This window comes from Lampetra planeri, chromosome 33 (assembly GCF_965212315.1).
Source record: "Lampetra planeri chromosome 33, kcLamPlan1.2.h2, whole genome shotgun sequence".
Classification (NCBI taxonomy): Eukaryota; Metazoa; Chordata; class Hyperoartia; order Petromyzontiformes; family Petromyzontidae; genus Lampetra; species Lampetra planeri.
In genome coordinates this window covers 11,710,276-11,723,094 of record NC_136139.1, presented here as the reverse complement: position 1 = coordinate 11,723,094, position 12,819 = coordinate 11,710,276, and the positions used below count along the sequence as shown (strand labels likewise).

The 12,819-nt window shown below is 50.1% G+C and overlaps 2 protein-coding genes across 2 annotated transcripts; one reads left to right on the top strand and one right to left on the bottom strand.

Annotated features, from left to right (window-relative positions):
* The first annotated feature begins 776 nt into the window (after window positions 1-776).
* Window positions 777-4,169, top strand: SDHAF1 (succinate dehydrogenase complex assembly factor 1). The gene is made up of 2 exons (XM_078610307.1): window positions 777-1,055; window positions 3,014-4,169. Exon 2 carries the CDS (start codon window positions 3,024-3,026, stop codon window positions 3,279-3,281), a length of 258 nt encoding a protein of 85 aa, XP_078466433.1. The 5' UTR covers window positions 777-1,055; window positions 3,014-3,023; the 3' UTR covers window positions 3,282-4,169.
* On the bottom strand, window positions 4,136-10,287 carry GLO1 (glyoxalase I). Its single transcript, XM_078610306.1, has 6 exons — window positions 10,141-10,287; window positions 8,002-8,084; window positions 7,005-7,145; window positions 5,091-5,158; window positions 4,879-4,968; window positions 4,136-4,659 (listed from the first exon to the last, which is right to left on the bottom strand). The coding sequence occupies exons 1-6, from the start codon at window positions 10,210-10,212 to the stop codon at window positions 4,571-4,573; spliced, it is 543 nt and encodes a 180-aa protein (XP_078466432.1). The 5' UTR covers window positions 10,213-10,287; the 3' UTR covers window positions 4,136-4,570.
* Window positions 10,288-12,819: the final 2,532 nt, after the last annotated feature.

Genomic DNA, 12,819 nt, shown 5'->3' with positions numbered 1-12,819 from the left:
CGGTAAGGGACCGTCCCTAAATGACGTCACGCACCTAGGGGGGTGGGGTCAGACATTTGTGACGATGTGTGACGAGGGGGCGTTTGAGAAATGTGACGTCACATGAAAATGCGCAACTTTAAATAAATATAGACAACACGTTTAAACCGATTTGAAGCATGTTTTATTTTGGGGGGGGGGGGGGGCAGAGCTTTGTGACGTCATTTGAGGGGGGGGGGGTCTGACTTTTTGTGACGCCGTGACGGGGGGGGGGGTCAAAGATCGTCCAAAATCGCGTGATGTAATTTATGGACGGCCCCTAATTAATTTAATATACAGCAGCCCAGAGTTGTGGGTTATTGCGGGGACAGCAAACACTTCAATGCAGTCATAGTACTGTTACATAATTACATTTATGATACGAATACAAGAATCATGACAGTAATTTAGTACAAGGTCTACCCACCACTTGGAAATGATCAACGGCGTGATTATAATTGTTATAACATCACAACTGGTGATCCGTGCTGTTGTTGGGGATTGACGTCGGCATGAAGTTGTCCGGGATTTCACTCCGCGGTGACCCCTTAGGTGACCCGAGCCTTCCACCCGGGGGGGCGGGGGGGAGTAGCCGGGGGGGGGGAGTAGCCGGGGGGGGGGGAGTAGCCGGGGGGGGGGGGAGTAGCCGGGGGGCGGGGGGAGTAGCCGGGGGGGGGGAGTAGCCGGGGGGGGGGGGAGTAGCCGGGGGGCGGGGGGAGTAGCCGGGGAGGGGGGGGGGTATCGGGGGGGGGGGGACAGCCACCACGCCGCCTCCGTCATCGGCAGGCGACCGCAGCGAGCGCCTCCTCGACAGCGGCGCCTCGCTCCCCCCTCGCAGGCGTCGCCCTCGCAGCGGCAGGCGCCCAGTCTGCGGGCATCGTCGTCTCCTCCTCTCCCTCCTCATCTCCCTCCTCCTCACCTCCCTCCTGCTGCTGCTGCTGCGAGAAGCCCCGACTCGAGGCCCCGGGGGGTCACCTTCCTGCCCCGAGAGCCGCGGCCGCCGTCGCCCCCTCCCGCCTGCTGCCCTCCCACACCCGGTGGGGCTCTCGACTGGTTTTCTAAAAAAAACTATTTCGACGCTACCCCTTATTACATGTTTAGTTATTTTAGTAAATAATTTTTAAAATGTATTTATAACAATCTTGTTTGATTTTGGCTGCTGCTACTCCGACTGATGCTCCCGCTGTTGTGGAGCGACTCATGCAGCCAGCTCTGGCTGCAGAGTTTGGTAGTACATGTTGTTGACGTCGTTTATTGTGAAAATTCGGTCACAGTTCCTATGACCACTGGCTTTATTTTGGTGATTTTCGAAAAGTTTTTTGGTTTGGCCAAGTTTGTTGTAGTAGAGTTAGACAGATGGCCTTAATCTAAGTTGTCTTGTGGTTGTTGTTGTTTGACTTGCATCCCACTGGGATTTTTGCAGTGTTGGTGTACGGTACTTTTTCTGCAATATTTTGCTGTCTTTTCTTGGATTTTCTGCTTGCACTCAGTCACATATTCACTTTAAGATGTTTTTTGTTCATGTTTTTGTTTTTCGTTTTTTGCGGTTGCACCCGATTCAAGAGCCGAATGGCTCACAGGGCTACACCTAATAAATGAACTTGAACTTGCTGCTGTGTCCTGTACAGCGCCTTGATGAAAAGCGCCATGTAATTGTAATTATCATTGTTGCGTTACCGGTAACCGCATGGAAAAATCAAACACCGGTTAGCTGTTGGCCACGCCGGATAGAAATGTCCCGCGACGAGCGTGAGATGTTCACCGTCGCCCAATGAGGACACGGCGAGGCCTGCCGCATGTCAACAGCGCTCTGGGGTTGCCGTGCAGAGGTCACCGGTCCCGCGGCGCGATTCGTGACCAAAGTTCCACTGAACATCGATCGGTTGCCGATTTTCGGAACCGGTGATCGATTCATAAGACGGTTGTCGTTTCACAACCCTCGTCAGTCCATGGTGGGTGTCGAGTGTCCGTGGTGGGTCTGATAAGCTCCTTGGCCTGAGTGCCTGGTAAATACCTGCTGGATACTTGCGGGGATCCTCCAGGGCTCTATGAGTGTGCCGAGTTCTTGGGAGGTGCCTGGTAAGCCTGGTAAGTCTGGTAATGTTTGTAAATACCTGGTTGGGTCCCGAGATGGCATCGAGCTAGACATTGTGTCCCCGGTACGAGGTGGGAGCCCCAAGTGGAGTACCTGGACCCGTTACCGACACAAAACCCATACTCTTTGGTTCTTTCGGTAAAGTCACGTAGGTATCAAATAAATCACGACGTTTCGATTGCAACACAAGCAATCATCATCAGGTGGGAAAACCACAGGAATATATTTTTTTTGCTGAAGTGGGAGAGAGATGCCGTGGTAAGAGGTTATTTCGGTGAGAGGTTATTTTCTACCTACGTGACTTTACCGAAAGAACCAGAGTATGGATTCCTGCAGTCACGAAAACTTCAAATCTAGATTGACACAAAACTCATTTACCTTGCCAACTGCAGGGCCCAGCGTGGAGACCGAGCGCACTGGTGAGGGTAACGATTGCGTTCTTGGCAATTGTCGATTGAGAGCACGGTGGTGCTGAAGGTGATGCTACTTACGATGAGGTGCGGGATGGCCTAATGAGAGTTTCGCTGTTGACTCTTGAATCCATCAGTGTCGAGCTTGTGTTGTCTCCGCATACATGTGGATGTTCACCGTTTGTTTTCCTCCCACACGAGGCCATCAATTGAATTGGCAAGAAATTGATGGTACTGGTGTTGGGTACGTTGGTGATGTGAGAGGTGATCATGGGGAATGTGCGATTGATTCAAGTTAAGGTAATTCCTCTAAAGGTGATGGTAGTTGATGCTGCTGGAGATGATTTCGCTGGTGGTGATTGTGTAGGTGATTGGTGAAGATATTGCTATTGGTGGTTATGCTGATCTCTCGTGCTGGCGCCGAGTTACGGTCCTCGTGGCAATGGTACTCATGATGGTGCTGACACCGCTGCTCCCGTCTCCCATACAGGCCATCCGCCATGTCGCGACACAGCCGCCTGCAGAAGCAGGTGCTGGGCCTGTACAAGCAACTGTTACGCGCGGCCCATGACAAGCCAGGCTTCACCCCGCACATCCGCGCTGAGTTCCGCCGCAACGCCGCCTTTCCTCGCTCGGACGTTATGCGCATTGAGATGATGATGCGGCGAGCACAGCGCCAGCTGGAACAGTTGCGCGACCCCAGCACCCGCCAGATGGGTGCCTTCAGCAGCACGGAGCCACCGGGTGAGCGGGCATGATGGCGCCCCGGCCGGCAGCATCCCAAGTGCGTGAGCGTCAACGAGCGACTCAACGAGCAACTCAACGAGCGACTCAACATGGGACCAATGCTGCCCATGTGGATCAGCCAGGGTTCATGGCGCGTTTGGCGACTTGGGAATGATGTAGACTGTGGAGTCCTGGGTAATGGCTGGTGTCTCCAAGATAAAAGGAATTAAAGATTTGGTGTTTTGCGAATGTGTTTGGAACTTGCGTCGTGATGTTGAGTTTGTTAAACAGCAACCAACCACAGCAAAGTTTCCATAATGGACAGGGCTTAGTTGAACACAGTTGCTGAGGCACATGGCTTGGAGCCTGATACGTCAAGTAGCCAGCAACAATCACTCCTATCACAATAATAACAAATCAAGTTAACGTTTCTTTAAGTCAGCAAGGTTATAAGTGCTTAGGAAAAGAGATGGCAGGGAATGATATGGCTGTGGCTACGTGCCAAGTTCAGCCGACCAGAACCCCAGAATATTCTGTGATAGATTAATCTTTGGTTGACTCGCACAGGCTGCCTTCTTGGGCTCATGGTCCACATGTGGTTGACATCACTGTCTTGCACAATGCAACTCAATACCAGTGCCTGAAATATTGTACACGTTGCACACTCTTGACATGTGAAGTGTGGGTATAATGCTGCTGCCTGCTTCAGGTTACACAGTTTACCCCACCCTAGTCCACTTGGCCACCGTGTGTCGCAGTTTTATGTGCAGAGCCCTCTCTGGTGCTTTCCATAACTTAGTATCGCACACACAGGATAAACTGTATATATATTTATATAGTCACTAAATGACGGACATCACAACCATGCATAAACGAGTACACGCTGTTTCATGTTGCTAATAAAATATTCTTTATGAGAACACGCGCATGTCTGAATTAAGTCAACGCTTAGTGTATAGAAAGGACTTCTTGTTACATCCAATTATTAAAATGGCACAGTAGACGTCCCGGCATGAAACCTATTCATCTTGCGGCCCATGTTCACTGCAATTTCTCCTCGATTACCAAACGTTCTGAAAGTTCAGGTATACATTAATGGTGTTATGTGTATGGCATATCGTCGTATACGGCCCATTTGAACCATGGTGAAATATGGAAAGCTTGGTGTGGATAATTGAGCAGAGCAGCCTGCAGTGCCATCATGTGACCACATGACGGCATGGATGGGCTAGCGTTAAGAATTGTGTTTGAACTTTTAAAGTGCCAGCGAGGGTCTGTAGCGTGTAGCGTCATACAATTTGCTTGCTGGCCCAGGGTGATTTTAGGTGATGGTAACCATGCCGTTTGGGCTGAGCACTTCAATCCAGTAGCCGTCGGGGTCCTGTATGAAGGCCAGACCCTTCATCTTCCCTGCTCACCCACAGGTTCACATTGACCACAGACAATTCAGAACATGTTACTCAACAATAACTCAAGATTCCATGAAAATTACTTGATTGGGAAACACAGAAATTATTGGCCGCCCCCAACCAAGGCAAAAAACCCTCCTGAAATAAGAGTACTGAGGCTTCCCTGGGCAAGTTTAATAGTAATTACCCGTGAACACCGCCACCAGACAGGAGCACTCACCATCGTCGGGCTTCTTAACGAACTTAACGCCCAGCTCTTCGAAGCGCTTGCAAGCCGCATACACGTCCGGCACGGAGATGCCGATGTGCCCTGCGAGGGAGGAGGGGAGCACGTGTCGCACCTGGCCGGTACCCGCCAACATCATGCAGCACCGGGCATCGTGTCGGAGCGGGCAGCAAGTGGAGAGTGCGGCAGTGGCACTGCGAGCTCACCGAATCCGCGGGGCTCCGTGTTGCCGTTGTGGTAGGCCTGGGCGTCATCGCTCTCTGTGCCCCAGTTGCTGCGTGGAACAAGGTGCGGTGTCAGGGACGTGGTGCAGATCAACACAAACCAGCGTGTCAAATGGTTATGTTTACCACAGGTGTCCTGCAGCAACAATGATGTTTTCAGCACTAAAAAGATGACTTGGGGGGGAAAAAAAACAAGCACCAATCGGTGCTGAGACAGTCTTTCATCAACAATGTGCAACCACATATGAATGACTCGTGAATTGGGCAAAATATATGCATATTCTATGTGCTGTAAAACATCAATAAGTTTAAATGCAAGCTTTGCATTCATACAATAATTAAATGTTGTGCTTTTGCCTCGAGGCAGCACAGGTAGTCAGATGTACAAGGTTGGTGCTGTGACGCTAATCCCATGATTATATTCTCAAAGTAGGAACCGTGATGGCTGCGGACAATGACAACATGACAATGGCCAGCGTGTTCCCGTGCGGTCACCAAGGAGTTCTTGACTGAGATCAGCACAGCATTGTGCAGAACGGCACCTCACGCAATGCTTCTCATCAGATACACAATGACAACCTATGACCAAACTACTCGGAATGCATCTCGTGAGACCTCTTATTAGAAATTGGCTTGAGCTTGGATCGTGCTTGGGTGGGTTGACCACTTTGCATGGCTTGTTCTGGGGTGCGGGACTATGTGGCAGGCAGCAGAGGGCAGCACAGAAAAATAAATTGCTTTATTGTGCCATGCTTTCACGGCCATGCTCCCAGGTTTCAGCAACACTGCACTCACCAGCATGGTGACGTGTGGTAAAATTATCCCTGTGACCAGCATGGCGCAGGCAGGCGCTCATGCGGTAATGGATTGACAAAGGACAGTATACAGGGACGCCTCTACTTACGAACGATTTAGGTTTCAGAGGTCTGTTCGTAAGTCAAACTTTACTCCTATTGATTTCAAACGTTGTACGGCATGTACATTAAACAGGGAATGGCTTTAAAAGTTGTATAATCTCCCGTAGATGCCACTCGTTCTTCATGTTCTGCAGATGTAGATGCCTCCATCTATTGTGCAGCAGTTGAACTTACGACTCTGGGTCCGAACAGGCAACTGGACATATGGGACAGGTTTGTTCGTATCGCTGAAAGTTTGTCAGTCAGATGTTCGTAAGTCGAGGCATCCCTGTATGTACATATGGCAACAGTGACTGATGGTGTCACAGGGTGTGGGGTAAGGTGGCACGGGGTGCACAAGCTACACAATGCCACTTTCTCACACTTCGAAAGATTTGTAAAATACAGATTGCTTCATTCCTCTTGCTCTTTCCAACTCAAGTAAACTGATCACGTGTGAGTGTAATAAATGTGTACTACCTGCTATGACATGGATCAGAAACAAGGACATTAACAAGTAACAAAAAACAAGCACAAGTATCCAAAAAAGTGCAGAGATGCATGCTTATAACATGGAGAAACAGAATGAAGAACACACGGTATAGTAAACATATGCAGGTTAAAGACAACCTTCTTGAAAATAAGTGGTTATATTCTAAAATAATAATAAAAAAATAAGTGGGGGTCGGGTAGGACACACTGTTACAAGGGATAGCCAGTGGAGTGGCAGCCGAGGGATGGAACGTGTCCAAGAGAATGCCCACAGTGGAGATGGAGCAATGAAATCAGCTCGTGCAACATCATGGGACATTGGGAGATCGGGGTGACTGGGTATGCCTTCATTCATCAGTGGATTAATAATGGCTAATGATGATGACCTTGTATCCAAGACCAACAATCAGGTCATGTCCTCATGCTGCTGATGTTGGGAGTGGCACGGGAAACCCCTCTCAGTGTTGTGCATGGCTACGGGGTTGGTGCGCGGGCGCTAGCATCTCACTGCGTGAGCTCGATGGTGGCAGGCCGCGTGAACGTCCACTGCACGCGCTCCTTTTTCCCTGCTGGGATCGCCTCCGCCTCCTCGAAGCCCAGGAAGAACAGAGAGAACTTCATCTCTGGGAAGTCAAACTTCTGCAGCAGCCTGCGGACAAAGGAGCACACAGGCAGCAGCAGCTGTTGAGGTGCTCACTCCTCCCACCATCACGCGGGCGTCATCACAGCCCCCAGGACAATTCCATACACCAAGAACGAGGCTCCCTGCATGCCAGGGGTGGGGAACCTTTTCCTTTCTGAGGGCCGAATAGAACTTCAAACATATTTCGGTGAGCAACCACATCGCAAGAGGCCCTTACGTTGGCAGAAGTGACTGAGCGTGTTAAAGTTAGAAAATGTTCACACTAGGAAAATACATTTGTGCAGCAAAGATACTTGCGGTAATGGATAAATAGCATTTGCAGGCCATTTCAAAGTGGTAGGCTTCACATCACCATGGGCGCAAGATATTAGGTCACAGCTCGTATCTGGCCCAGACCATAGGTTATCTACCCCTGCTGCCCTCTATACAAAGACAAAGATCCCCCGTATAGCCTTAACATACTGCTGGGGCAAGTGTTGTTAGCGAGCACATATGAAGGCCGGCAGAGCACCCGAGGAGGGTGGGTGGCCAGCACCACGCCCAACCGTCTTTGTCTCCCCAGTGGCAATGTTTACATACTGCACCAGGTACTCATTTGAGTCCACGTAGGGGAGGCCCAGGACCAGTTCAGATAATTGTCACTGGTGTTGGCCATGAGCGGGACATCGAACTCGGGTTCCCAGGTTTGTAGCGCAGAATGTTAACCACTACACCACCACTCCCCTCTATACACAGACACTCACACAGGTGACCTACTAACAGCAATCTTAAGATTCACACAAATATTTAAAAAAAAAGATTGATTTACTAATGCCTGTGTTACATGGACAAAGCAAGCATGAGGTGTGGGTGGGTAGCGAACCTCATGCCCAGGATGCGAGTGTAGAAATCCAGGGACTTGACAGGATCCTTCACCCTCATCATTGTCTGCTGCATCACGAAGCCCTGAACATGTACACACACACACATACACTGAACAAACACCCATACACTGAAGCCACACCCATAGACTCAACCAACACCCATAGACCCAACCCACATCCAATGTTGATGTTTACACACCGCACCAGGTATTGATTTAAAGCCGAGTCTACCTAGGGGTGGCTCAGGATCAGTTCAGATATTCATCCCTGCTATTGATCGTGAGAATCAAACTCATGTCGCCAGGTTCGTAGTGCAACGTGCGAACCACAACACTACCGCTCCCCACACTCATCACACACCCAACCATACACACACCCAACCACACACACACCCAACCATACACACACCCAACCACACACACACCCAACCACACACACACCCAACCACACACACACCCAACCACACACACACCCAACCACACACACACCCAACCATACACACACCCAACCATACACACACACTCCCACTCATCAGTGGAATAGTTGTGGCTGGCTATATATTTTTGGCCAAGTGCCTAGTTGGCCAGTGAATTGTCACCAACCATATTCTTGGTTCTTTCGGTAAAGTCACGTAGAAGGGAAACAATAAAATAATACAAAAATATTTTTTTTATTTTATTGTTTCCATTCTACGTGACTTTACCGAAAGAACCAAGAATATGAATCCCTGCAGTCACGAAAGCTTTAAATCAAAATGTCACCAACCAGTTAGCGAGTTGGCATGGCCAAGTGACTTCGGTCATCTGTGGAGAATCGATTCTTAGGTTTACAAATCATGCTGGGAATCGTTAAAGTTCATGCATCGATTACTATTTAACACAAAATAACAATGACCAGATAAAACTGTAATGTTGCATTTAGGCTAAGGTAGTGAGCAAAACTGTACAGACGAGAAACAACAGTATTTAGGCGACTGTAAAACAAACATTTCACGGCAATCGATTCTGGAGATATGGGGCAGGCCGCGACTGCCCGCAGCAGCACCGTTTCGACTATAAATAACTATAAAATAACCACACCGGGGGGCTCGGTGTGCAGAGAGAGAGCGACAGAGACAGAGCGAGACAGGGCTCTGGATTTAGAGCGCATCGAGATTTCTCTTTGGTTGTTTTTGGCTCGATTTCTATTTGCTTCACTGATGTACACTTGGGTTTTCACGATTCCTTTTGTGATTATGGTGACCGAGGTCGCTCTTGCAAATGAGACTCATCCATTGGAGGTATTTTTTGGGTTTAGATCGCGTAAATATAAATGTGCCGTTAAATCCGCCACCACCCGACACAGCCGTTACACGTGAGGTTTATCGCGTAAACAAAACGTGCAAATTAGTTATTCATTCAGCACTAACCGGTAAACCCACAACATTTACAATTTGAATACAACAAGTCTCATCAGGCAACAGCCAGAATTGTGGAGAAATCCTCCTGTTTCGTTCTTAAAACAATCAAATCTGAATCTTGGTCAGCCTCTCACCTGGTTCAACAAAAATAGACCTAAACCCTAAACATTCCGGGAGCTCACCCTGTGTTTGGACTTCCCCCTACCCACTGACGGGATTTCAACCCTCAGCTTGCTCTCGAGTTCAACTCGTGCATGGACGGCAGCTTCGCTTCGCCTGTGATGCTCATGCTGCGTTCTTCAATGCCACTGGCGGCCCCTGTGGGCCTTTAGTGAGCCCCGTTGACAATACACGAATAGTGAAAGCCATCCTCCCCATAGCGCCGTCAAACCCCAATGGTTTCAAATGTGTGGTGGCCCTCACAATGATGATGTCTCATCGGCAAAAGTGCCCCCCTCCTCCCCCACCCATCAGAAAACGAGTGAAGAGCACCTCGCCGCCACCACCACCACTCACTTTAGTGGCCAAACACCATGGGCGGCGAGCGAATGACGGCAACCTCACGGGGTGGGCGGCAGCTCGAACCATGAGGAACGATTCGCGTCGTGCGACACCGCGAGTCGCCAACGACGGACCCCTCCTCCTGCCCCGCCTCACCCCTCACACCGCCTCGGGGTGGCCAGCCAGCTGGCTGGCACCGGGGCTGGCAGGCACAGTCACCCTGCCCTCTCACCCTCACCTTGGTGCTGGGGTCCGGCTGCCCACACGCCGCCAGGACCTGCTCCTCACTCAGAGCGTGCGGGGCCGCCATCCTCGCTGCCTGCTCCAGCTGATGCAGGCGCGGTCACGAGGGCCGCTCCTCACCAATCACCACTCGCCCAGTGGCCCCGCCCCTCGGCCCCCTCTCTACCCCTCCCCTCGCCCTCGAGTCCACCCATTCACGTGGCCCCACGCGGCTCCGCCCACATGGCCCCGCCCTCGGAGTACCCTCAGGGGCAGGGTCCCGGTTGAACCTGCCACTTCGTGACTGAACCTGCCACCTCGTGACTGAACCTGCCACTTCGTGACTGAACCTGCCATTTCGTGACTGAACCTGCCACCTCGTGACTGAACCTGCCACCTCGTGACTGAACCTGCCACTTCGTGACTGAACCTGCCACCTCGTGACTGAACCTGCCACCTCGTGACTGAACCTGCCACCTCGTGACTGAACCTGTCACCTCGTGACTGAACCTGCCACCTCGTGACTGAACCTGCCACTTCGTGACTGAACATGCCACTTCGCGACTGAACCTGCCACTTCGCGACTGAACCTGCCACTTCGTAGTTGAACCTGCCACTTCGTGACTGAACCTGCCACTTCGTGACTGAACCTGCCACCTCGTGACTGAACCTGCCACTTCGTGACTGAAGCTGCCACCTCGTTACTGAACCTGCCACTTCGCGACTGAACCTGCCACTTCGTGACTGAACCTGCCACTTCGTAGTTGAACCTGCCACTTCGTGACTGAACCTGCCACCTCGTGACTGAACCTGCCACTTCGTGACTGAACCTGCCACTTCGTGGTTGAACCTGCCACTTCGTGACTGAACCTGCCACTTCGTGACTGAACCTGCCACCTCGGGGTTGAACCTGCCACTTCGTGACAGAACCTGCCACCTCGTGACTGAACCTGCCACTTCATAGTTGAACCTGCCACTTCGTGACTGAACCTGCCACCTCGTGACTGAACCTGCCACTTCGTGGTTGAACCTGCCACTTCGTGACTGAACCTGCCACTTCGCGACTGAACCTGCCACTTCGTAACTGAACCTGCCACCTCGTGACTGAACCTGCCACTTCGTGGTTGAACCTGCCACTTTGTGACTGAACCTGCCACTTCGTGGTTGAACCTGCAACTTCGTGACTGAACCTACCACTTTGTGACTGAACCTGCCACTTCGCGACTGAACCTGCCACCTCGTGACTGAAACTGCCACTTCGTGGTTGAACCTGCCACTTCGTGACTGAACCTGCCACTTCGTGACTGAACCTGCCACCTCGTGACTGAACCTGCCACCTTATGACTGAACCAGCCATCTCGTGACTGAACCTGCCACTTCGTGACTGAACCTGCCACCTAGTGACTGAACCTGCCACCTCGTGACTGAACCTGCCACTTCGTGACTGAACCTGCCACTTCGCGACTGAACCTGCCACCTCGTGACTGAACCTGCCACTTCGTGGTTGAACCTGCCACCTCGTGACTGAACCTGCCACTTCGTGACTGAACCTGCCACCTCGTGACTGAACCTGCCACCTCGTGACTGAACCTGCCACTTCGTGACTGAACCTGCCACCTCGTGACTGAACCTGCCACCTCGTGACTGAACCTGCCACTTCGTGGCCCAAGGCCATGAAAGGGGCTTCAAACTTCAAAGGGACTCTGCTGCCTCGTGTCTCAAACGTCGTTACTTTGGGAGGCGATAATCCACAACCTGGCCGCACCAGTACAGTACATTACGTAACAACAATAACATAAGAATCGGTTTTACCCTTTCTGACAATAATACTCGTATTAAGATGTTCTAATAGGGGCCGTCCATAAATGACGTCACGCGATTTTGGACGATTTTTTACCCCCCCCCCTCGTCACACGGCGTCACAAAAAGTCAGACCCTCCTCAAAAATGACGTCACAAAGCTCTGCCCCCCTCCAAACCATATTTCCATTTTGAAAATAAAACATGCTTCAAATCGCTTTAAACTATTGTCATTGTAGTGCGTACTTAATGTGGCGCTGCACTCTGATGTTGTAGGAAAAACATGTCTTAAAAAGGAGGCGTTGGAAAGCTTACATTTAGCATAAAATCCACTTGAAAATATTCAACGTCTAACTAAAACTGCAGATGTTCAGAATAATATATTGAAATTATCTTATAATTATCAAATATTAAAAGTAATTATAACAAAAAAGAAAACTTCGTAGTAGAACGAAGCAAAATGGAGAGTACAATTATAACAATCACATATTCATTCCACAGAATGAAAAGCCCTGGTAGAATCATTATAATCAAAATCTTTAATAACAATCATTAAAATTTTTTTCAAAATGTATGCCTCTCCATTATCCCATGGAGAAGCAAATTGCTCCTTCATGGAGTAAATAAAACGTGACCTTACTAAATTTAAATATCTTCTTGGTTCTTTCGGTAAAGTCACGTAGAAGGGAGATAATAAAATAATAAAAATAAAACATAATAAAATAATTCTCACGACGTTTCGGCCACAACGCAAACAGCCGTCCTCAGGTGAAGACCAGGTCTGTCGGGGAGACTGCGTCTGAATGAAACACCACCACGCTTGGAGCGTATATTTAAGCTGGGTTGGAAGCGAAAGAGCGCCTTGACAAAATAATTTGCATATCAAGAAGAATTTA